Source organism: Myripristis murdjan, chromosome 10, assembly GCF_902150065.1.
Source record: "Myripristis murdjan chromosome 10, fMyrMur1.1, whole genome shotgun sequence".
NCBI classification, from domain to species: Eukaryota; Metazoa; Chordata; class Actinopteri; order Holocentriformes; family Holocentridae; genus Myripristis; species Myripristis murdjan.
This window is the reverse complement of record NC_043989.1, coordinates 20,963,035-20,988,720: the sequence shown is the minus strand read 5'-3', so window position 1 is coordinate 20,988,720 and position 25,686 is coordinate 20,963,035. Positions and strand designations below refer to the sequence as shown.

The window sequence follows — 25,686 nt, the reverse complement described above, 5'->3', positions numbered from 1 at the left end:
TCCATTAAACTGAAGACTGCTGGAGGTCAGTACATTTGATAGAAATGACCAATGCTTCCACAGTAATTACAAGGTATTTTGGGGTGTAGCCAATGGGAGGGCGTCCTCACGGCATCTTAAAAGTCACTCTGTGTCCTGTTTGTGATGTACACACGAGTGTAGAGCATGTTGCTTTTCAGCATGGATTAGTCCTCACTGGAGAAGCCACTCTGTCCAGTCAGAAAATGGAAAAGAGAAGTAAATGAGGGGTGTGAGTGATAGCACAACTCCTGAGGCGTTCATCTCGTTTCTCTCCTCTTAGAGTGTTTCTAGCACACACAAACACACACCATCTACATTCACACTGCAGATTTGGAGGTGATCCAGGATGCAGTCCTACCTTACTCTGCTGCTGGGGATCCTGGCCTCTGCTGCTCAAGGTAAGCCCTGTGTGACACTGTCTGCTGAAATGTGGTGGGCGATTTGTGAAATGCAGCAAGGAGATGTGTGTTGCCTTCTTATGGCCATTGTTTTTATAGTAGAGACTATTCAGCTGATCACCTGTTTATCCAGAAATCAAGGCAATAATCTGTAATCCGTAATTTGTGTCTGTGATACACCATAGCCCTCAGACAAGTCAAAACATTTATTCCAAAACTGACTTGAGTGAGCTGATAAATGGATTAGCGGTATATGTGACAGTGTTGTGTGTGTTATGTGTGTCATCGCTTGAGCGGGTGGTCAATATTGATAAAACGAGAAAAAGATTTTTGAGCTGTAATGACATGAAAAATAAATAGATACATACATTTTAAAAATCACTTTTTCAGCTTTGTCCAGCTATAGTATAGTAGCGTAATTATCCAAAATTTAAATACACAAAAATAACTGGAATTAATGATCTTTTCTTTTCTTTTCTTTTCTTTTCTTTTCTTTTCTTTTCTTTTCTATTTTCGTTTCTTTTCTTCTTTCTTTTTTTTTTTTTTTAAATCCGTGATGCTTTATTGCTATTCATTGTGTCATGACACATTTCATGGTACCTCATGGTATGCACAGTGGAGCTAAACACGAAATGGCGCTGTTCTAAATGTGAGATCTGACGCTCTGTTGTGTCTAATAAGCAGAGCGATTGTTTGTGGCATCATGAGTTTGTTTTTTTTGGGATCGCTCTTGTGATTTCTTTTTTGTGTGTCCCTTCTGTAGCACCAGTTATATGGTTATCACCCGGATGGTGTCAAATTTTAATTTCACGTCATTTGCATTGCAAACATAAAGCCATCTATTATCTGACTTAATGATGGCCTTAAAGAATTAGCTTTGCTTTCTGGTGAATTATCAGGCATGATTCAAAATGGAGACATTTCAAGAGTTGATTTTAGTTCATTTAGATGCTTGAAGAGGGAGTTTAGGGAAATGTAACTGTTTGACATTTGGTGCTTAATCAGGATGTTCAGAACGAAAATGCTGATTGTTCCAAGTCTCCCCAGGTTACCTTGTGTGGTGTGGTGGATAAAAAAATGCTGAGCATGGAATCTCAGTTCTGCTTCAAGATTCAAAACACACAAGCTCCTTAATAAGCATTTTCCTACCTGTTGATCAACAACACAACATGAGAATATTTAGATGTGTGGGAAACACACAACTGAACATTGGTGACAGCCTGAAATTTCTGCCCCAGAGTGTAGATTCAAAGTTATGGTTGAACGTGAAAGAGATGCTCCATCTCCTCAGTGACAAGAAGTTCCATACAAATCAAAGTGATTTTCCCCCAAAGCAAACCTTAGATACAGTGAGTTATCCAGCTTGAGGTTCTACAAGCGTTTTTGATCTTCAGTGAGCTGCCGGGAAAGATAAAAGACGACATTGTTGGGATCCTTTCATGCCGTCACAATGACTGTGCTTTCTCATTCCCTGCGGAAAAACATGTCTTTATAAAACTTACTTTTATAGTGCCATCTAATAAAGCCACCTTTTTGATGTCTGTTTTTCACACTGAAGAAGTGCCTGCTTTTTGATTTATTTAAATCATGCTTCCTTCTTGAATAGGTGTCCTTTTCTCAGGTTTGGGGTTGAAGAAGGATGCCCAAGTCAGAAAATCACTTATGGGGTTTGGATCTTTTTATACCTATAGTTTTTCTCATTCCAATCCCCAGAGCTGTGATAGTTCAGAAAAAGCAGAAGCGAGAGGTTTGACGGCTGTTGTTCAGTCTGTTTCCTGAGGCTGTGAGATCAAGTCATGGGTCCAGGACGACGCTGAATTCAGGAGCCGCCAGGACGGCTTTCAGTTCTCCTCAGTTACCATGACATGTCAGCAGCATGAAGAACTTGTGGAACTTCCTTCTTAAAAGGAACTAACCTGCCCTTACTTGACATTTGTTGACATCACTGAATATTATTGACCTTGGCCCATGCAACATTTCTTACATTTTTTCCCTTGGATGTTTTGCATGTGATTAATGTGGGTCTGAGCCTTGTGATGCCTGGTAGGCTAGGCTTATCCAGCAAGGTTAAATGAGTCTGTTACGTCTGTCTAACACGCTATTTTGTTTTTTATTTTGTTGCATACTTTACGCCTATTACCTCTCATTGTTTTGTAATTATTAGTTGATTAATTTGATCTAGGCAGGTTTGTTCTCTGTTACGTCCTTGGACACATGCTTGTGATGAAGGGACATATAAATAGACTTGACTCAAGATATAGGGAGCACGCTAGAGAACTATTTCTAGTCATGCACACAAATTGACAACAGCTTACAAACACAACACTAGAGCAACAGCTTAGAGCACTATAACCACAATACCATCTTAAGACTTTATGGTAGAAAGCCGATAGAGAGCCGAACAATTCATTTGTTCATCTACTGATTTGTTCCTGGCAGAATGGAGGCGCCCTGTGATCAAGTTCAACTCTAAAGTGGTGGAGGGTCCGGAGGTGGTGGTCACTGCTGGTACCAGACTGCGCCTGACATGTGAGGGCAACGGGCCCGTCAACTGGCAAACGAGGCTAGCCAAACACAGGCGCTACGTGTTAAAGGGCACCGGGAACATCCGTACCTTAAATGTGGAACGTCCGGCTGCAGAATTCACTGGCACTTACAAGTGTTCATACACCTCTGGGCCACAGCGAGTACGTGACCTGGTGTCCTCAGTGCATGTTTATGTAAAAGGTGAGTTTGGATACATGAGTGAAGGTGTGTGCAGAACATTAGGGCAATCTTCCTAATGTTGACTTGCATAAGCCATCTCTAAATTGTCTTAAGGTCTTAGAAATCTTAGACTTATCTAGACCCCAAACTCCAATCTCTGTGAAACCCGAACTCTAATGGTGTAAAAGTAAAGTAAAGCCTGGTCTTTGGTGGCAGGTGATGTCAGCACTCACTCTCCACCAAGGACAAAGACCAGTTCACCACTAGAGGTCAGGCTTCACAGAGATCGGGGTTTGGGGTTAGTTAATCTTTAATCTGTTTTCTTTTCTTCGTCTTTGTCTCTCTTTAATTACCGAAGTGCCACAGAATCCACATAAATATTGCTTCTCTTGTTTTTACTGACACCTTTGGTGATAATTTGCACTCAGTGTAGGAGGAAGGTACTGGCCAAGGTTATTGTAGTTTCATTAGTTTTAATTTTTATTTCGTTTTTACTTGTTTGTTTGTTTTTTTTAAAGCATGTTTGTTAGTTTTGTTAGCTTTTATTTTTTGAAAATGCTTAGTTTTAGTTTAGTGTTTATTCATTTTTTGTAATATAGGATATTTGTTAGGTCTTGCGTGTGCAGCTGTGTAGACAAAAGGATATTAACCATATGCTGCCACAAAACTGGCTCAGCTAAAGATTGGATGATCTGCCCAAAGTACTAAGTTTTTATATGAAACAAAATGACAAAGACGGAAACTGCAGACATTTTCTCTAAAATTTCAGTTTATTTGTGTTTATTATGTAAACTTGCAATACAGTTTCAGTTTGTTATCTTTATCAGTAAAGCCTCATTTCTATTTTTATTTCAGTGGCCGAAAACATTTTTTCACACCTAGTGTTGTTATTTCATTAGTTTTCATTAACAATAATAACCTTGCTTCTGACCCAACATAGTATAATCATAATCTTATATAATCTCACATTTATATTGCCTTGTATTATTTATTCAGTAAAGATAAATAAAATTACTTTCTCTAATAGGGATCCTATCCTTGGTACTTGGAAAAGAAAACATAGTTATGGCATTTATTACCTGCTGAGAGTAGCAAAACAGCCATTTATACATAGGAAACAAAACTTGCATATTATTTTATTAATTGATAAAAACAACAAGTAATCATACATTTCACCTGGGCCCATTTATTTTAGAGAGATATCAGGGTGTCCTAATATTTTCCACACTCATTATAACAGAGTGATCGGATCAGCTATTGTCTGCCATGTATCTCTTCAAATGCCATATCTAACATCATATTGTGCATCCATTTCTGTCTATTTCTCTAACATTTGCTCATCACATGTCCTGTATGTACTCTAAGTCTGACATTTGGGTAGTCACATCTCCTGCATGTAAGTCTGACATTTTGGTCATTGCATCGCCCCCCATCCCTTTCTTCACCAGATCCAGACCGTCTGTTCTGGACCAGCAGCACGTCCTTGCGGGTGGTGAAGAAGGAGGGTGAGGACTACCTGCTGCCTTGCCTGCTGACTGACCCAGCAGCCACAAATCTGGGGCTGCGCATGGACAACGGCACCTCCTTGCCTCCGGGAATGAACTTCACAGCTTATCCACACAAGGGTATCCTCATCCACAGCCTCCACCCCAGTTTCAACGCTGACTATGTCTGCACAGCCAAGATCAACGGGGTGGAGAAGAGCTCCAGGGCCTTTTCCATCAATGTCATTCAAAGTGAGAGCCCTCGGATACTAAGCTGTTGTCAAAGGGTGCATACGGTTACTTGGAGTTATGTCATGGCAACACGGCTTTGCGCTCACATATAATTCCTTTTTTGGTTCAGAGCTGCGTTTCCCACCTTATGTCTTCTTGGAGAAAGACGAGTATGTGCGTATTGTTGGGGAGGAGCTCAAGATTCGCTGCAACACACACAATCCAAATTTCAACTACAACGTCACCTGGAGATACACCACCAAAATGGTCAGTACGATATATTTTGGGACTGCCCCTGACTATGGTAAAAATCATTTTTTTTTAACCTTGGCTGTTATTTTATCTTGGCTTACAGAAATCAACGGTTGAAGAGAAGGTTCGCTCTAGTGGGGAAAATCGCCTGGACATAGAAAGCATACTGACCATCTCTGCTGTGGACCTTGCAGACACAGGGAACATCTCTTGCATCGGCACTAATGAAGCAGGGGTGAACAGTTCAACTACATACCTGCTGGTTGTAGGTGAGCCTCAGAGTTAATTAATTGCACTTGTCGACACAAAACCAAGATCAGCCTGAGATGATCCAAGCAGTGAATGATAGTGAGAAGCTCACAACCCCACTGATGCAAGTGTCTCCTTGTTTTTCTAAATAGACAAGCCCTACATTAGACTGTCGCCCCAGCTGTCTCCCAAGCTGGCCCACCAGGGTCTTTCTGTGGAGGTGAATGAGGGAGAGGATCTGGAGCTCAGTGTGCTAGTCGAAGCATACCCACACATTATAGAGCAGGGCTGGGACACCCCGACATCACCCAACACCTCCACCCAGGAGAAGAAGTTCATCAAATACAACAACAGGTACAGCTCCAGGGCCTGTGCTGCTCACAAAGGGAAGGATGATCGAGACAGAAGGGGCCTCCAATGCAAGACAATGTATTTTAGCATAGAAATTTGTGGAAAAAAAAGAGTTTGGATGGCCTCTTTACTTCCTCTGTGTCGTGCATGCTTATTTTTTATTGTTCTAAGTTGTCAAAATAACAAAAACAATCAAGTCTACTACAGCGTAAGGAAGCCACACCGGATTTGAAATATGCTGCCACTGCATTTTGGGTCAATCTGACACGGAACATCGGGGTCATTTAATTTCCTCAGGTCATGAAACTTCTGTTATAGGGAAGAGGGATCTTCTCTTTTTAATTTGGTTGAGTGCTCGGCGATGATGCATAGGAACAGTCTGAATTATAACCACAGGATTAGTCATTGCAGAATTTGTAGACGTTCCTCTTTTTTTTTTTTCCTCTGGTTGAAGATCCTTTTTTTTTTTGTTGTTGCCCCCCCCTAGATACCATGCTTCTCTACTGCTGAAGAGGATGAATCCCCAGGAGCAAGGCCAGTACACCTTCCACGCCAAGAGTCACATGGCCAATGCATCCATCACATTCCAAGTGCAAATGTATCGTAAGTGAAGCCATAAATATAAATCATACCAGTATCAATGATATTCATATGTAGAGACAGGTGGTCACTGACATCCTCTTCATTTTTTTCTTCGTTTGCAGAGAGACCAGTGGCTGTGGTGAGATGGGAAAATGTAACCACTCTCACTTGCACCTCATTCGGCTACCCTGCCCCCCGAATCATCTGGTACCAGTGTTTTGGAATACGACCCACGTAAGTATCACTGCACAGGTTTGGTCTTACATTGTAAATTGTATCAAGAATAACATACAATTAGCAACAGTGTCCGACTCAAAGACACTTGATCATCCTGCCTCACGTGTTGTGATCATCTCTCCACGGGACAGGTGCAGTGAGAACACCACGGGGATGCAGATGCCGGTCCCTCTGCAGGCTCCTACAGTGGAGGTCCAGAGGGAGGAGTACGGGGCTGTGGAGGTGGAGAGCGTTCTCACGGTGGGACCGTCCAACCGCAGGATGACGGTGGAGTGTGTGGCCTTCAACCTGGTTGGGGTCAGCAGCGATACTTTTGCAATGGACGTTACTGGTAAGCATCTAATGACAAGCTTATTTTCGTAGACAGTCACAGTTGCTGCTCTTTCTCCGATTACATAAGAAATAAATGCCGCTCAGGAGAAAAACTAATCAGCTGCTCCCTTGATTTTAATAGAACTGAAACTTTATGAACGCAAACACCATAAATTGACTACAGCGATATTAGAGAGCATTAGCTCAAAGGAAATGCTAGGCTGGACTGTTCATATGAATAAGGCTACTGTTAGGATCTATAAGGAACTGTTTTTTTCTTCCTCTGACTGGCCAGATAAACTCTTTACCTCCACCCTGACTGGAGCTGCTGGCATTCTGACCATCCTCCTTGTGCTTTTGGTCTTTCTGCTCTACAAATACAAGCAGGTACGGTCAGCTGCACACTGAACAGTACATGCACAATGGTAGTATAACAATAGACTCAATTATAAACTATTCTTGGACACCCACAGATCGCCACGGGACATGAGTTAGTTAGTGTTTTATGTAGTTTTAATTTTCTGCTATTTTCTCCTCCTTTCATTTTCAGAAACCAAGATATGAGATCCGCTGGAAAATCATTGAGGCGAGAGATGGAAACAACTACACTTTTGTTGACCCCACTCAGCTTCCCTACAATGAGAAGTGGGAGTTTCCCCGTGACAAGCTGAAGCTAGGTTTGCAGCACATTTTGGACAAGTGGACACTGAAATGTTAATTTTGTTTTAGTGCAGATATGAAAATTGAGTATGTAAAATAGCAAAACAGACAGGTTTCAGTTCATATGAGATGTACTTTCTCACTGCATTTCTACATGTCTGTCCTTCCAGGAAAGATCCTGGGTGCGGGTGCTTTTGGAAAGGTCGTGGAGGCCACAGCCTTCGGTCTGGGAAAGGAAGACAATACGTTGCGTGTTGCTGTGAAAATGTTAAAAGGTCAGCCTGTGTTTTGACCTCCCATGTGAACTTTGTTTACCTGAGTGAAGCTGTTAAAATCCAGCTGATATAGGACTTTGAACATGTTTTCAATCAAGTCTCAATAAGTCGTTTTTGTGAGAAAACCAGAAAACATTTGCCTCAGATACTCACATACTCAGGCAACTGCTAATGTCCTGGGTTGTCTGTGTCTGCAGCCAGTGCTCATTCAGATGAGAGGGAGGCTCTGATGTCTGAACTGAAAATCTTGAGTCACCTGGGACACCACAAGAACATCGTCAACCTGCTAGGGGCCTGCACTTATGGAGGTAAGATTTGTTGCATATTATTATTGTCACACTTCAAATCTGGCCAGTGAATTCACCAGGAACATTCACTGAAAACATGTTTATAAGTGTCTTAACACGGGCTCTTCCTTCCTCAGGACCGGTGCTCGTGATCACAGAGTACTGTAGCCATGGCGACCTGCTAAACTTCCTTCGCCAGAGGGCAGAACCTTTCCTGAATTTCATCATGAGCGTTCCCGAGATCACGGAGGAGCCAGGCGACTACAAAAACATCTGCAATCAGAAGCAGTTCATTAGAAGGTACGGCGAGCAGCACCAAAGCTCATGATGCTCGTGATCAGGGACTGCGCATTTTTGCAAAGAGCACCCACTCACTGTGATGTGCCTCTGTTCATACTTGTTGTTTCTACCTCTCCCTTTCTCTTTCTCCACATGCAACAGTGACAGCGGGATCTCGAGTGTATCCTCAGGCAGCTACTTGGAGATGAGACCCAGCCAGCAGCCAATCAAATCATCTCTAGGTAAATGTTTCACTCAGTAATAAGGAGTTTTAGTCTCAGAATAATTCACATGAATCCTTGAAATAAAGAGAATCCAGCTGCAAGTATTAGTTTGTCATTTCTTGCTACATCCAGCAGTGTGTTTTGCTAAATGAGTGTTGTTTCCACCTGATTCTTGCCTAGACTCTGTGTGTGAGGAGGGCGGGGATTGGCCTCTCGACATTGACGATCTGCTGAGGTTTTCCCATCAGGTGTCTCAGGGCCTCGACTTCCTGGCGGCCAAAAATGTGAGTGGTTTTACCAATGAGAGAACCTAGCCTGGGGGCTGGGGTGTTAAATTGCAGTTCAGATGCTATAGTGTCCATACCATAAGACTATGGCCCAGAAAACAGACACAAACACAAGCTGCTTTCAGATAAAATCAGTCAAAGGGAAGCTTTTCATATGGAGCCTGTAAAATCCCCATATGAAAAATGGATATGGCTATTTTCCTTTGCATTTGCCCAGTTGACTTAGCTTTATAGCTTGGCTATTTTAGATGATACTTTTATGTTTAGTTTATGTAGCCCAATATCACTGTTTACAGTTTTAAAGGGCTTTACAAGCCCACAAGTTTACAACAAGCAGGATGACACCCTCTCACTTAATTCTCATAGCGGGTAAGAATAAACTCCCCTGAAAAAACAGCTGTCTTTGTGTGTGTGTGTGTGTGTGTGTGTGTGTGTGTGTGTGTGTGTTCAGTGTATTCACAGAGACGTGGCTGCTAGGAATGTCCTCCTTACTGACCACCGGGTGGCCAAGATTTGCGACTTCGGCCTGGCACGTGACATCATGAACGACTCCAACTACGTGGTGAAGGGCAATGTAAGCAGTGTGTCAGAGTTCAGTATAATAAACAACACAGCTGGGAGAAGAATGCTTGCTTGCATAAGATGTGTATAAAATATATTTTGTCCATTTGTCGCTGCATGTGCAGGCGCGTCTGCCAGTGAAGTGGATGGCTCCGGAGAGCATCTTTGACTGTGTGTACACTGTCCAGAGTGACGTCTGGTCTTATGGCATCCTCCTTTGGGAGATCTTCTCTCTAGGTCAGAAGATACATCCACTGCTAGACTGATTTCCATTTTGAATTCTCTGTTTAAATTTTGTCCATCATTTGCTCTTTAACAAAGAAACACTTTCATATATATCAGGCAAAAGCCCCTATCCCAGTATGGCTGTGGACTCCAGGTTCTACAAGATGGTGAAGTGTGGCTACCAGATGTCCCGCCCGGATTTTGCCCCTCCTGAGATGTAAGATCCAAAGCGTGATTCACACTTAGATGCATCAATGATGCTTATCATCCACAGCCCTTTCATAACTTTTAATATGACCGAATAAAGACCCCTTTTTTTCCTTAGCAGCTCTGTCACCGTCTGAAATAACTAACACAGACATCACAAAGCGCTCCCATTATTTCTACTTTCAGATAAGTTGATTTGTTTTTTCCCCTGCACTCAAACTCCCACATTTTAATGAGGCACCGAAATGAGAAAATAAAGAGAACGTTTTTCCCAGTATCTCGCAGGCCCTTAACATCTGCGTGTGCTGATTCGGCGTGGCTGTCACACCACCCGGAATAACTGCACTGAGGAAACAGAGAGGATTGAATCTGAGTCAGGGCCTAATCATCTTTTGTTCTGTTGTGTGGCAGTGAGTCAGGCCTCAGTTCTGCCTGTTAGCCACATGATCTCAAAGCTAGGGCCCATGTAAATGCTATTTCACGGTAGCCAAATAAGACTCGAGGGTTAAGAGTTCTTATGAAGGGGTCTCTTATCAAACTGCGTCACCACCTCCATAAACCTCTCCTTATTTGTCTAGTTTGGCTTAATAGAGTCATTTTCGCCGGGAAACACTTTTATATGAAAATATACAGCACAGTGCCATTTGCACAGCTCTGTGAAACAGTGAAACTGGCAACTAATATTTTGTGTAGGGCTGGATTTTCCTCAGAACATGTCAGCTGGCTGCTTTCAGCACTCCAGATGCTTAATATGGTCCACATTTCTTTCAGGTACCTGATCATGAAGGCGTGCTGGAATCTGGAGCCCACGGAGCGTCCGACGTTCAGCAAGATCAGTCAGATGATAGAGAGACTACTTGGGGATCATCATAACCAGGAACAAGTGAGTGTTATGGAGTAGATTTTAGTTGTACTGACATTGCTCCAGACCTGGCTTCAACAAAACTGTCTTGGTACTAACAGGGAACATGATGTCTGACATGCAAGACATCTGCTGAGAAACCCCATGCCTCAACTTTTATCCAAAGATCTAACAGTACATAAGAGGAAAAAAAAGTCCTTAACACAACTGGATTTTTCCTATGTAAAATCTTGTGCTACCCACAACTTAAAAAAAAAAAAAAAAACTAACGTCATCTAATGATCTCATGATGAAAATCCCCTGTATTTGACAACGAACGTAACGGCGCTGCAAATGAACTCCTGTTTGAGGTTACCTCACTTAGCTCATGAATACCCAGATTGTTTGCCTCGTCGATCTGACATGAACTTAGGTGATTATCATGGGTGTTTTTCCATGTCAAACCATGGTGTTAACATGAAGCAGAGGTATTGTTCTCCTAGAATGAGCTTTACCATCCTAATAATCCCTCTCCACAGCTAATGTACCAGAATGTACAGCAGCAGGTCACGGAGAGCGAAGCGTGTGATGAGCCCAAGTGCAGCGAAGGCCCCTGTGACCGGTCTTGTGACTATGAGGAAGAGGAGCAGCCTCTGATGAAGACAAACCACTATCAGTTTTGCTGAGAGGACTCACTGTCGGTCAGTCAATCAGAACCATCAACACTCATCAGGAATCTGGAATCAAGGTGAAGCAGCGAGGCTTGTTCTGCAGCTGGAGAGCTGCTGAGCGATCGCGTTGCCTTCAAAGCTATTTTTTGCCCGGTGGTGTCTGTTCGCCAGACAGACGAGCAGCTGAGGCAGGCATGTGACTCGCTTCTCTGCAGACCATGACTGGAAATTGCCACGTCTAGCGCCAACCTCTGACATGAAAGGCGGAAACATGTCAACAAATGACATCTGCATCCAAAGAAAGCTGTACTTTAATGTTTTATCCAAAAACTACACATCCACTCTCCACTCTGTTGTGCATTTAGGGAATCTCTCTTCTGAATATGATAAACCAGAGGCAATCAGTTACTTTATATTCAGAGAATACATGTTTGTTCCTTCTCAAAATGCTCTTGATTACGCACTATACACATTGCCCGCTATTATTTTTCAATTGCAGTCCTTTCAAGGTAGTGTTTCCATTCACCTTTCCCAGCAGGTTCATTTCCACATCATTTGTTTTACTGCATATGTGCGTTCAGAGGAAGCAACCAAACAGTCACAAACACTGGATCCTAGACACTGAATTAATGTGAGGTATTCTAATATTGTAATATTGTACGAAGTCATGTTAAGATATATATTTTTACACTTATGTTGGACATTCCCTTATTTAAACCCCTTATTCAAACATATAAACAGCGCAAGAGCTTCTTCTTAGTTTCAACATGTTGAATCGAACACGGAAAAGGCTTTTTATGTGTGTAGGAATGATCATGTTGTTTTCACCCTGTGCTTTGGTCATAGCTGCATTTCCACGATATCTGCCGGTTGATGGTGCATGGAGATTGCTCCCTTTCAATCCAGTTAATTAGCAAACAGCGTTCAGCATGATTTACTTGCAGGGAAAGCAACTGAACTGATGAGCCGGGAAATCTGTGGATCCATGATGGATCAGATGAACAATGTTTTGTAATTGACCGTGTGAAATACGATGATGATGTTTTTCTTGGCACAATTTAAGCTTTTTTTTTTTTTTTTTTTTTTTTAATTTCCTGCTGAGTTCCACTACTTAAGTTTATGTTGATGTAAGCTTCATATGTAGCAATCAGCCTACACTGCCAGTTGCGACCAAGATTTCGGAATGACACTGAAGCTGTTTTTTTTTTTTTTTTTTTTTTAAGAAATACAGACGTGCATGTTCGAACGAGATCAGCCCTTTCAAATGTGTGTGCAGCTGTGAGAGGTCTATATGATAATGTATATATCTCCTGATGTATATCAAGAATTTCATCTTTATTTTCTCTTATATGTTTTAGACTAGATAGATAGTGGTACAAGAAAAAGTTTTCTTTGATGTTTTGTGTTTTTTTGAGCAAATCAATGCAAGATCTGCAAATCGAATCACTGACAAATTGCAGAAGCTTTAATGAAACTGTACTGTTGAAATTCTAGAGTAAAGTTTTAAACATTTAAAAGCTGCACTTTGTCTTTATTGCACATTGTATTATAATTGCAGCTGGGAATTTGTTTCTGCCTTTATGTTGTTCTCTACTCAGTTCCCATTTTCTTTTGGATAATGCCCAATCTGCATTTCCTCTGTTTCATTCCCACAACATTGCACAACTCTAAAGCCTTTGTAGGGAAGTAGGACTCCCACTAGAGAGACTACAGAAACTTAAAATGATCAAAACACTCCCCGCTTTTTTAGTTTGGATGTTTTTAAGTGAAAAAACATTCCTTTTCCAGAGGTACAACAGCTCAACATCTGACACCTCTCAACAGCTCAAAGCATTATTTGCAGTGACTACGCCCACAGTTATACTGACAAACACAGTCTAATAACCTATAACTTTATTGTCACAGGCTGGCTGTTGATTGGTTGATAGGATTTAGGACCACTGATTGGATGTGTCCTTCTATGGATCTCCATTAAGAAGACATTGTAATCCAAAACAAAGCAAAGGCCGCTCAGGCAACAAAGTCCATCACCACATTATAATACAATACGATGTACAGATATACATTTTGTCATTACTTTACAAGAAAAAAAATAAGTTGAAAAGGCAACAGGTGGCAACTTAGAGGTAAGAGTGATAAAAAGTAAAGCAGAAGTGTCTCTAGTCATAAAAGGGCATTAAATACTATCTCATGTTTCCATTTACATGATGCTTAGAAGTATTTGATTAAAATCGTTTACATTCTTTTAGTCTCATGAAAGCAAAGCTTTACATTTAGCGTTCAAGTTCATGTCTCTTTCATTTTCTCTCTCACACTCAATTAGCCTGACCACTTCCTCTTTTGACGCTTGGCACCGTTGCTGGGCAATAAAACTTCGGTGATACATTCTTTCAGTCATTTGAAATCTGTTACTTCTGACATTCAAGTTCTCCATTTTTGTAGTTTTGAGTTTAGTTTTCACTCACGCTCAGTTACCTCATACACTTATTTAAATGAATCTGAAAAGCAGAAGAAACACACAAAATGATGCACAGATTAGGTTAGAGATGGCAAATAAGTCCTGAACCTGACCTGAAAAAACTAAAAACAGTGAATCCTACTGACTGTTCCTCATAATGCTTATTTTTGCAAAATTCATCACTTTCTATTCATAATCTATGTGGGTTTTTTTCTCATATTAACAAAACTTGCTATCCCCGATCAGCTGATTAAAGGCTCTGTTGCAAAGGCTATGCCTCCATATTATCCACTTCCCTCCAGCACCAATAGCTGTTTTCTGCTTTTCGCCTGCTTCACCACAGCTCCTCCAGTCTCTCTGCTCCCTCTGGTGCCACTTTCCTTCTCACCTCAGGGCACCTCCTCCTCCTCCTCATGCACACCCTCTGTTTGCTGCACTCCTTTGCAGGCGGCTGTCAGATGTCACGCCATGTCATCCTGCCATCTCGCCTGCTTTTTTCTTCAGGGCAGCACCACTTCATACACAGTTTCCACCCCTCCCTCTTGCTCCTGTCTTTCCACCCCTCCTCTGTCGTCGTCTTCTCTCTCCGTGTTGATCTGTGCCACTCCCAGCCGGTAGAGGGCATCCCTAATCACAACCTCTCCGGACTGGCAGGCCTTCAGCACCTGATTGATCTGCTGGCTTACAATGTCCCTGCTGGTCAGGAAATCTACCAGCCGGTTGTACAGGTAGTAATAGGCAGCATTGTTGAAAACCAAAGGCCGCCGTTGAGCGCCGCTCACCGAGGAACTGACCTCCTGTGTCTCTGTGAGCTCATTTTTGCCGCTGTCCGCCTGCTCCTGCTGTTCCGCCCCTCCCTCCCCTTCATCCTTCTCCTTTTCCGGCTCGGCCATCAGGCTGATGTACGGCTCGAGCTCCCTGCAGAGGCCCATGGAGTGGTGCTGCAGGGCGGGGGGCTGCTGGGCCTGGGACGCCCCAGCTGGGTGCACCAGCCAGCAAGACGAGGATTTCGTGATGGGGTGGACGTGCTGGTTCTCGGCCACAGAGGACAGGTCGGCGCTGTACGGCTGGTCCTGCAGCTCAGCACACGACACAAACTGAAGAACAGAGAGGAGGCATATAAGACAACTGTTCAATCTTTACCAAAGAAACAAATCCATTTAATTTTAAGACAAAAAAAAGATGCCATGATTTGTTTTACAGTATAATCAATTAGCACAAGTTAAATTTATTATTTTATTGATTTGATTTAAATTACCCACTTCTGGCTCATTAAAGGGGTCAGAGAAACAGCCTTGGTTCCTTCCCCACATTTGGGTTGCCAGTTCTGGGTACTGCGTGTCGGCACACAGCGCCACCTGGCGGGCAGATTCTGTAACGTAGACTGGGGGCCAGTAACGGCAGGACAGCAGCAAGTCGACGTGGTCTCGAGCCGTCTCTCCCCTCACCATGTACTTAGAGCCACAAACCACCTGGACACAGGTAGGAGACGAGGGGAGGAGGTGAGCCTTACCACTGGGAGGGGCTCATAGTTATGAAAATATAACAAACTTCAACGGAAAAACGGATGCTTTGTGGGAGACGATTTTTGGTTTTGTTCTTTATTATTATTTTTTAAATAAAATGACTGATTTTCAGATTCAAAGCTTTAAAGTTGAGTATTTTGTAACTGACGCTTTTCACAGCAGCCATTTTGACCTGAAATAGCAGGGTAAACACAGGTGCTACACAATAACGCCTGTGTTTACCCTGCTATTTCAGCTCAAAATGGCTGTCAAAAAGGTCTATTGAAATAAATGTTTTTCTGGACTAAATTATTGACCATTGAACCCCAAAAAATTGAAAGGTGTAACGTTAAAAATAACATGGATGATCAAATATTCAAATGATGAAAAAAGAGTATTAAAAGTGCATAAATCACTGATAAATCAAAATAAAGTCATAAATAAATCTGATCAATTAATTTATACACGATACATCTTTTTAATAAAGCCAGTGTGACTTGATAAAGGCACATCTGTTTCAGTCAAACTGAGCATTCACTCTGCTTTCATCAAAACAACACCACTCTTTATCAGTGTGCTACTGTGAAGCGTGGAACTTGTGCGGAAAATTAAATGCAACAAATGTAGTTGATAAATGATGATACAAGAGTGATAAAAGTGTCATCGTTTTGATAAATTTATTCCTAAATCATAGGTTGTTAAATGATAAATGCTCTCACCAGTGAACACGCTGACAGAGAGAGGAGGGATTAGATAAAGATGTTTGATTTGATAAAAGCAGAGCGGACACTGCTTTTGATAAAGACAGCAGTGCTTTGATCAAATCATCCATGTTTTATTAAAACTATCACCGGGGAATGCACTTATCCAAACAATTATGTTTTAAGAACTTTTTGTTCATCATTTTTCAGCCGAGGTTGTATAAATTAAATATTTTTTCACCCTCACCCTTCATATCAACACACAGATAAAGAGAGTAGTTATTTGATGGAGACATGGCTGATGAAAGCAGAACAAGTGCTCGTTTTGATGAAGACAGCGGTGCTTTTATCAAATCCACTGTGTTTTCATAAAATGACTCAAGTCCTTATTAAAACATTTTATGATTTAAGAACGCGTTCGAGAAATCAATAACACTTTAGTCATTCCATCAATTATCAATTTTATTTTGAGTTTCATCCCTCGTAAAAAATATGTTTTGCTCATCCCTCGTAAAAAATATGTTTTGAGCAAAACATATTTTTTACGAGGGATGAAACTCAAAATAAAATTGATAATTGATGGGAAAAGAATGACTCAAGTCTTTATTAAAACATTTTATGATTTAGGAATGCGTTCGACAAATCAATAACACTTTAGTCATTCTTTTTCCATCAATTATCAATTTTATTTTGAGTTTCATCCCTCATAAAAAATATGTTTTGAGCAAAACATTTCTGATATATAATGGATGTTATATATGGGTTCTAGGCATTTGGTCACACTGTGTAAATAAGATTGATCACTGGACCGGGCCTTTGACAGACCTTTGTTTTTTTTTTTGGATTTAACTGACAGGCTGGCTTCCTATTTTCTTTGATTTGCTGTCTGACAACTGAGTGACTAGTTAGGGAGCTACTACTTTTACCTTGTGAGGGCAGAGCTTGGACAGCTTGCCAGCAGTGAGGTGCTGAGGTGGCTGGGGGGCGATGGGGAGGCCGGAGTGGACACGCGAGTACAGGGACACCAGAGAGGCCAGCAGCTCATTCTGACATGGAGGGAGAGAGGAGGGTGGGAAACTTTTACTGATACAAACAGCCACACAGACACAAAGACATCTCTCTCTCTACACAAACACACACACACACACACACACACACCTGGGTGGAGTCTGGTGTGGCTGTCTCTCCACAGCAGTGCAGTATGGTTCTCAGCTCCTCCTCGCTGTGCTCTTCAATCCTATCGAGTCTCAGCTGACCTTCGTGGATCAGACGCACCAAGACTGACGGGTCTCCTGAAACACACAAATAATTTGATTTTATGGGTAAAACATTCAGTTGAGTCAGAATATGTTTTTCGTATGGCCTACATAAGCTACCTCAATCAGTACAAATGTAATTAAACCGCGCCGTCCTTAGGAATAAATAGCAATGTATTAAGTTGAAGAGCATTAGGGTTAGCTTAAAGCTTTTTTTCAATCCCTGCTGTACTAAAAATGTCGATAGTTTTTGTGACCAAATTTTTACTGTTTTTCTTCCATTTGCTTTCATTATGGAGTTGACATTACTCCTGTCTTTGAGTATGCTTGTGTTCAATGGTGATGTCATACCAAATCATTAAGCCTGAACCAACCTCACAACAGAGACACCTCTCTCATCAAATTAAAAACTTTAAAACTCGTCACTCATATTTTTGAAAGATGACCCTCTGTGTTAAGCCCTGCAAGCCATTTTGACAGGAAATAGATCAAATTCAAAAAGTATCTTGTTGTGACTTTGACAGGTGAAAAATTCAAAGCTTGTTTGACAGAGTGGCTACCTGCAGGCTGCTGTGTGTGAGAGAGGATCTTGTCCTTCTCTGTGTTGATCACGGTGGGGCTCCTCATCAGTGGGGGGATGAAGGGAGCAATGATGGAAGCATCCACTCGTGTGATAGGAATGTCTGAGGGGAAAGCTGCCAGCTCGATAGCCTCACTCTCCATGGTCAACCAAAAGTCATCCACGTGCACCTCATCCGGGACTGAAAACTCGGGCCAGGTAAACTGCAGGTGGGAGAGAGTTTGAATCAAAATGTGTGTAAGCATGTGGAGATGCTGTAATAATAAGGACTAATGGGTTTAATTTTCACATTTTTTTTTCTAACATTTACACATCGCCATCTCTCACCTCCACATTCTTCAGCTCCAGCACATTGTGTGTGCTGCGCTGAGCAATCTCCAGCTTGGGCGCGATGCCACACACACCACAAATCATGTCATTGTAATCTCGCACTGTCATGCACTCAAAGGCCCAGTAGCCGCTCAGCAGAAGCTCCTGAATCTGGGATGATTCCTCTGGACTCAGAGCGTGGACTGACGGAGGGAGAGACAAAGGGAGTTAGAGAGGGAGAGAGAGAGAGAGATGAAAAGCTGAAATAAACAAACCACCCAAAATCCTAAATCAGAATGCATGTTTACCAGGATGATTGGGGACGTGGTCCAGGATGGTTCTGACAGCGTGAGAGGGGTGATGTCCCAGTTTGATGTTGGCCCGGATCTTAAAGAACAGGTCAACACTGACCAGCAGCCTGTTCCCAATGTTGAACAAACCTGTAGGTACAAATTCAGAGAATCAACGGCTCTGTTTGTCCTGCCCAGCAATTAGTCCATACCGCAGACTTATTTGCACCATGCTCATAACATGCACTGTTTTTAATGATGCTCTGGTTGAGTATCACTGTTAAAATCAATCAAGCAGGGAACAAAGTAAGAAAAGGTGCAGCCACCAACTACCTGCTCCCTCTGAGACTAAGCAACAATAAGTCCCCTTCAACATATACAAAATAAATGCTGATTCCAATAATAATAATAATAATAATAATAATAATAACTACTACACACTGCTGGCTTTGTTGATATCAAAATGTAACAGCCAGCTGCTGAATCAGTATACATTTTTCTAGTTTCTGGTTTTCTGGTGTCTTTAGTCCTCTATGACATTTTACTAAATATCTTTGCATTGTGGACTGTTGGTTGGGACAAATCAAGACATTTGAGGATGTCACCTTGGACTGTGGGACATTGTGATCAACATTTTCTGACATTTTATGGACCAAACAACAAATCAATAATTCCAGAAAATGATCGACAGATTAATCAATAATGACAATAATCGTTAGTGGCAGCTCTAGAGCAGAGTTTCCATGCAAGTCGGGTAAACATGGGGAATTCTTTCACTGATATATGATGACACACTCCAAATACTCTGTCTCAGAAAATCAGCCAAAAGCAAGTGAGCAAGTAAACGCTGCCAGGCATGGACAGATTGATAGGGAAAAGCAGATGAGGAATGTAAACGGTGGCGTGTTTGCTGCAGTTTACCTGGATGCAGATCAGTGAAGCTGTGCAGGGCCAGACACTGAGTGTTGAGACACACCTTCAGCTGGAGAGAGGCTGTCTGGATCAGCGTCTCTGTGAGCAGCCAGCAGTCCTCTTGTCCTGCAACAGTACTAAGACACACACACACACACCTTTAAATAATTTATATATTATATATATCATAATTTATGTCCACAAGTAAACCACCACTGTTTCTTTTCCAGCAGAACTAAACATCTCTGGCTCCTCCCATCTCCTCACCTCTGACCTCCTTTGAACAGAGGATAGTGACAGAGGCCACAGTGTGTGGCTGCCGACTCGTAGAAGCGAGGCCACCCGGATTGGACCAGCGTCTCCGTCTCCACGCCGTCTTCCTGGTCCTGATCACTGGGCTGAATCAAGACTATCTGGGGGCTGTTGAGCTCCTGGATGAGGGCCAGCGTTTCCTGGAGCTCCGTCTCACTCTCAGGAATCTGCGGGACGCGCCGCAGCAGCTGCAGGGTGGACTGGCGTTGGAGGTCCTTCTGGGCAGGACTCAGAGTCTGGTATGGGTCCAGCAGAGCCCCAGACTGAGGGAAGAGGAGAGGAAATAATGAGAGCAATTTCACCCAGATGAGATGAAAAGACAAATCAGATGAGATTTGAAGAATGTAACTGGGTCACTGCAGCAGCAAAGTATGTGTTGGTGAACAAGGAGTGAGAGGTGCAAAAAGATGAAACTAAAAAAGGTAATAAGAAATATAAAATACAGTAAGAATATAAAATTGTCTATTTCAATTGTTGATGGCTAATGAGAGATGTGAATTTGTCAAACAAGACACATAACAATTCATTTTCTCAAAACAAAACTGGAGAGAGCAGCATTGTTATATAGTAGCGTGTCTTAGGACTAAGCAATGTATTGATATATCAATCATAGTATGAAGCTAGATATTGTCTAGGATTTTGGACATTGTAAGGCTCATGAGGGATGAAGGGGTGTGTGCTTCAAGAGTAAACAGCAAAATCTTTAGACGGTCCTCACCTTGGTTCCCTTGATGTTCTTGCGGGACAGCTCCCAGCCACATTTTGGGCACTCTGCGGGTTTATGTCTGTTCTTGTACACATAGTCGCAGGATGGGTTCTTACACCGGCCCCTGCCTCGCGCTGTGGACAGACCCAAATCCTGAGAGACAAAAGAACAGAGAAAGAATGACCCAAGGGACATCCAGAGACAAACACACATCTAGAGGAAGTCCAGCAATTGTGCTTGAATGTCATATACTAATGCAAAATCCTAATTTAACATGAAAGCGGCTAAATTGCACAGGTAAGAGCGGTATACTGACAAAGCTGGAAATGCTGTTCTGTTTGAAAGGCATGAACGACAGGATATTCACGCCTTTATCAATCAGTGAAGTGACATGCTGGCTTCCATCTGCTGGGGCAGCGGTGTCCTGTGGAAGAACAGGACAGGAAGTGAGAAAAACTGGGCAAACTTGCACCAATATTCCTTTTCTATGAGTGAGTGTTTGTGCGCATTAACCTGCTTGGCTGTGGCTGTTGGGACTGTCTGGCCGAGCTGCTTCAAAGTGCTGGGTTTGAGACCTGAGAAATGCTCACTAGGCACTGCGGTTAGACAACACACAACCACAACAACTGAGAGCACAGACCACAGAAAGTAAACACATTTCACTTCCCCTCAGGTAATCGAGGTATTCTGCAGTTACTTCGACAGAGCTTTTCACTATTTTGTGTCAATAAGCAGTCAATGAAAACAATGAAACAATACTATGCAAACAAATATAAAACTCCTGAATTCACTAAAAGTGACAAGAAACATGTTAAATAAATTGTAATTACAAGAAATATAATGATATACCGTACCCATGGCTGTTTTGTTGCTGTTGGTACTCTGAGATTTTCCTTTGTCAGGAGGGACAGTTATGAACTGGAGCAAAGCACGGCCTAGGGGTATAAATAAATAAAGCAAAGGAATAAATGCATAGGGCACAGCATGTGTTATTATTGGATCGAACAGCGCTAAGTTGTTTATGTACTAAATGTTGTGTGTTACCTGTGCTGCAGTAGGCAGGCAGGATGGGTCTTACAGGTCTCTTTTGCATGACGGCATTGCCTCTGTCTTGGACTGTGGTGAATCTGGCATTGCTTTTCAATGGCCTACTGATTTACACAGGGGAGGTATTAATTAATCCAGTGACACAGACCAGTTAAGTATTGTTAATACTTGCAATAAAACTGAAATAATACAACAATACAATAGAGTCATTAAATCCTTATTGCATCCACTTAACATATTTCAACATTCAAATAAAAAGAAACAAAGAAATAATAATGATGAGGAGAATGAAAATTAGTGAAAATTATGCCTCTACCATAACATTTTTTTTTTTTTTCAAATTAAAAGGTGTCAAGTGATCACACATTAAACAGCAACAAAATTCCACAGTTCCTCACTTTGTTTGTGTCTGAGTCTTGGTGCTGCTGCCCTCTAGTGGCGCTCCTCCTGGAACCGCATGCTGTTTTCTGGAGCACCGCTGAACTTGCCCTTCTTTTTTGCTTCCAGTGTTGTTCGTATGACTGACAGCGGCATTCTTCTCCGCAGCGGGAGGCAAAGCTGGTTGACAACTCTCATTAGAGCTGGTTTCAGCTTTCTGCTGAGATTGCTTGGATGCAGTGTCTTTCACTTGGGTCTTCTTTGCCTAACATGAACAGAGCTGTTAAAAAACTTAAAACAACACGCCAACATGAGCCACTGAAGCCTCAAACAGTTTGAGTGCACCTACATTTTCATAATCAATTCAACAGCCTTAACTGTTCAGGTGCACATATTCTTGTGACTTACAGCAGGCACCCACTTGCCACCCAGATGGCTTCCACATTCAGGGCAAGTCGGAGGTTTGTGGCGGGTGACATACACAAAAGAACAGCCAGGAGTCAGACACCTTCCCCGACCTCTCCTGGTGTACGTCTTTACGGTCTGCAATAAAGGAAACACCGTGTTAATAACGGTGTAATAAGATATTCTTGGAATTGATCCACGTAGAGCTTCTACATCTGCCTCTTTCTTAATCGACATTTTCATAGTGGATGACTAATATGTGTGCTCACCATTTTATATGAAGGCTTGGCACTCTGTTCTATGGCTGTTCCTACAGAGACCATCATCATTGGGCCAACAGAGCTGGCACCTACCAAAGATTTGGACTCCAGCAGGTTCTGGAGAGAGGGAAAAATCACATCACAACATCTGTCAAAACACTGTTCTGCGGGTAAAACTGTGAGCTGCATTGATTTTTAACTAGAAATCTCATGCTCTAAAAATCCCCAAATATATGAATAAATAAACACAGTGCTACCTGGCAGATGGGAGTTTAGATCTCACCTGGGTGGGTATGATGGCAACCACCTGTGTACTTTCCCCCCGCATCTGCTGCACCGTGCCCTCATCCATGTCTCCTTCCTCAGATGCCATGCTAACGACGTTATAACCACTACCGATGACCCTCGAGTCATTTCCTCTCAGCATCATCCCATCTGCCGCAAGGGCACTGGAGCCCTGCGAGCTGTGGGTGTCTGTGGGTGGCATCATGGAGGGAGAGGCTTTAGATGAGGAAGGCAGGACGCCTTGAAGGGCCGTGGGATGGGACACCGCAGCAGTTTCCTCAGCCAGGCCCTCGACGGCAATGCACTGCTCGCTAAGTTCCACCTCACTGCCCAGGCCTAAAGGTGGGAACTGAGGTTCTTGGGGGAGGGAGAGGGAGGGCAGGCCTCCTTCCATGGGGGAATCCAGAGACTCCACGCTGACATCTTGCTGGGAGCCGCTTGCCCACTGGTTTGAAGAGGAGCCTTTAGGCAGAAGCACAAAACTGGCCCTGGGGAGGATCTTGCGGAAGCCTGGCAGGTCCTGGCAGGGTCCAAGTGAGGACTGAGGGAAATGGAATAAATGTAAATTCTGTAACCATAGGCTGCTACTGTGTTCGACTCATGGCACTGACACTGACAGTTTGCTAAACACCAGTGAAGTAGTTTGGTGCGGATATAAAGCAGCTACAAGCGCCTGTGAGACTAGGTTGTTTTCCCTCTGATATAGGGCTGGGAAATGTATCGATATATCAATATACCATGATATAAGACTAGACATCATCTGAGATTTTGGATATCATAACATTTTGATACGTTTTGTTTTTTTTTCCAGCCTGCATTTCAATAAAGGACTGCAATTTCCTAAACTTAATAGACTGTTGTAGCTGTTCTATTATGCTTCTACCTGCTTTGTCATCATATGCATTGACTGTTTATCAAAAATCAAATTTGTAAATGTCTTGCAGAAACACATTTTCACAATATTGCCACAATAATAATATTGAAGTATGTGGTATCTGATATTTGATTTTGTCCACATCATCCAGCCCTACACCGAGAACGATAGGCCAGTCATACACAGTGCAACTTATATGCAATTTGTTGTATGCTGCAAAATACATTTTTACTGATGCTATGTTAACAAGCCTATGTGGAACATTCTAAGTGATGAAGCAATCCCACTTCATAATTTTCATTAGATGGGACACCAAAACAACTCAAGAGCATGCATCAAAATTGATGGAAAACTTTCACATGTAACCTCGGCCTGATATGCTCTGGCTTGCTCATATCAAGACATGATGTGGAGCGAGTAACTCACTGTTTCTACACCCTCCTTCTCCAACTTGGCCTTCTCCAGATAGTAGCCCTTCTCAGCTACGCTCAGCCGTTTCCAGCTCTCACTGATGCGCTTGTTGATCTCCGACTGTGCCAGATTAGGGATTTCCTGCTGCATGATATGGTGAACATCAAAGTAGTATAGCAGGTATGCTGACCTAAACACAGAGAGATTCCACGTCTGAAAAGAGGAACTTTTGATTCACAGAGGCTCATGTCCTGCTTGGCACAAGGCCATGCAGTGTCATGATATTTTGACTAAACTGTGTGCGAAAGCAACACGGGCCCCACCTGGGCTTCTTGGGTTTCTCCACATCTTCCTGAGCTCTATTCTTTCTCTTCTTAGGGGATGTCACCTCCATTAAGTTATAGCAGCTCTCCACCTCCTCTGGCATTTTCACAGTGTCATACACCTCCACTGTCTCCATGGCTGCAGATCTGAGGCCAGCCTGAAGAACAAAGGCTATTTGTTAAGGCTCATGTTTGGTGTGTTTGTATGTGTACAGTGTATTGTTCATTGGGGGTGGGGGAAAAAATCAATTCACTGAAGTATCACAATTTGAATCGATGTAAAGATATTGGTATCATATGAAACTAGATGACCTAAGCATGTCATGCTTAAGCCATCAAAGAGACATTTTTAAAGGGGATCCTTTGACGTCTGACCTCAAGATATCTGAATGAAAATGGGTTCATTGGGCACCCACGTCTCCCCTCTGCAGACATGCCCACCTTATACTAATCCTATGCACTTTGGAGAACAAACCGTGCAGGTGTTTGCATGCAGTACCAAAGTGTTATTTTTACCTATACTAAAAATGGAGTATTTGTGCATAAATTGGGCCTACACCGTCTTGGAGCTGCATAAATTGGGTTTCAAATGGAATGCTGGGACTCTTGTGAACTCAATGAGCCCAATTGTATCCATGTGTGGTGACATTAGGTCCCACAGTAGCCATTTCATTGTAGCGAGATGCTTTTTTGAAACTTAATGTCAAAATCGCAATAAATCGTAATATCGAATAGCAATACTTAAGAATCGCTGCACATATCGAATCGGCACCCAAGTATCGTGATAATATCAAATCGGGAGATGAACAATATCGTCCAAGTGTTCATGCAGTGTATCAGCTGATGGGACAAATACACATGCTGACAATAATACAACCCAATATAAGGAGCACAGTGCTACCAGGGGAGTCTGACTCAGCAGCCCTCTGCAGCACAAGCAGCAGGAACACAATTAACTTTATTTAGTAAATATATAAATAGCATGAGCATGTACGAGACATGAAAGGGCATTTGACAGTCTAACGATGCGATAACGCGTCGAAAGTATTGGTCCTTCCCTGCTTTAAAATGTAGGGTTATTGGCGTGTGTTTATACTGAATGGACACTGGCGGAGTTATCCAATGAGGTGCCTCCTTATTGAAGCCTTACCTCTGCTGCCCCGAGGATCTGCTAACTGCTCCGAGCGGCCCTCAAAAGACGCCAGAAACATCAAGTACTGCACCGACGGCTCACAATATTAAACATTTCTCCATGGTTCCTGGCAAATCCTGAAGTTATGCTTCATAAATGTCCAGTACAATAGCTAGGTTTTGTCGTCGCCTCGAAGAAAACA

At 42.5% G+C, this 25,686-nt stretch overlaps 2 protein-coding genes across 5 annotated transcripts; one reads left to right on the top strand and one right to left on the bottom strand.

Moving 5' to 3' along the window:
• Positions 1-12,789, top strand: csf1ra (colony stimulating factor 1 receptor, a). 3 transcript variants are annotated; one of them, XM_030061512.1, is made up of 22 exons: positions 1-25; positions 350-419; positions 2,856-3,146; positions 4,574-4,861; positions 4,971-5,107; positions 5,196-5,361; positions 5,494-5,695; positions 6,180-6,295; positions 6,397-6,508; positions 6,643-6,842; positions 7,119-7,210; positions 7,374-7,500; positions 7,654-7,758; positions 7,956-8,066; positions 8,183-8,345; positions 8,487-8,566; positions 8,729-8,832; positions 9,287-9,409; positions 9,522-9,633; positions 9,739-9,838; positions 10,600-10,711; positions 11,209-12,789. In XM_030061512.1, the coding sequence occupies exons 2-22, from the start codon at positions 368-370 to the stop codon at positions 11,353-11,355; spliced, it is 2,940 nt and encodes a 979-aa protein (XP_029917372.1). In that variant the 5' UTR covers positions 1-25; positions 350-367; the 3' UTR covers positions 11,356-12,789. The 3 variants fall into 3 exon arrangements, with proteins under 3 accessions (XP_029917372.1, XP_029917373.1, XP_029917371.1); XM_030061513.1 differs by lacking the exon at positions 1-25 and having other exon boundaries at positions 246-419; positions 2,859-3,146; XM_030061511.1 differs by lacking the exon at positions 1-25 and having other exon boundaries at positions 246-419.
• hmgxb3 (HMG box domain containing 3) lies at positions 12,784-25,686 on the bottom strand. 2 transcript variants are annotated; one of them, XM_030061509.1, is made up of 21 exons: positions 25,503-25,683; positions 24,353-24,510; positions 24,045-24,219; positions 22,743-23,285; positions 22,469-22,576; positions 22,203-22,337; positions 21,815-22,059; positions 21,414-21,520; positions 21,224-21,304; positions 20,883-20,965; positions 20,686-20,793; positions 20,382-20,522; positions 19,619-19,926; positions 19,361-19,488; positions 18,458-18,589; positions 18,168-18,352; positions 17,821-18,043; positions 17,163-17,296; positions 16,931-17,050; positions 15,061-15,270; positions 12,784-14,895 (listed from the first exon to the last, which is right to left on the bottom strand). In XM_030061509.1, exons 2-21 carry the CDS (start codon positions 24,487-24,489, stop codon positions 14,299-14,301), a joined length of 3,900 nt encoding a protein of 1,299 aa, XP_029917369.1. In that variant the 5' UTR covers positions 24,490-24,510; positions 25,503-25,683; the 3' UTR covers positions 12,784-14,298. The 2 variants fall into 2 exon arrangements, with proteins under 2 accessions (XP_029917369.1, XP_029917370.1); XM_030061510.1 differs by having other exon boundaries at positions 14,744-14,895; positions 15,057-15,270; positions 25,503-25,686.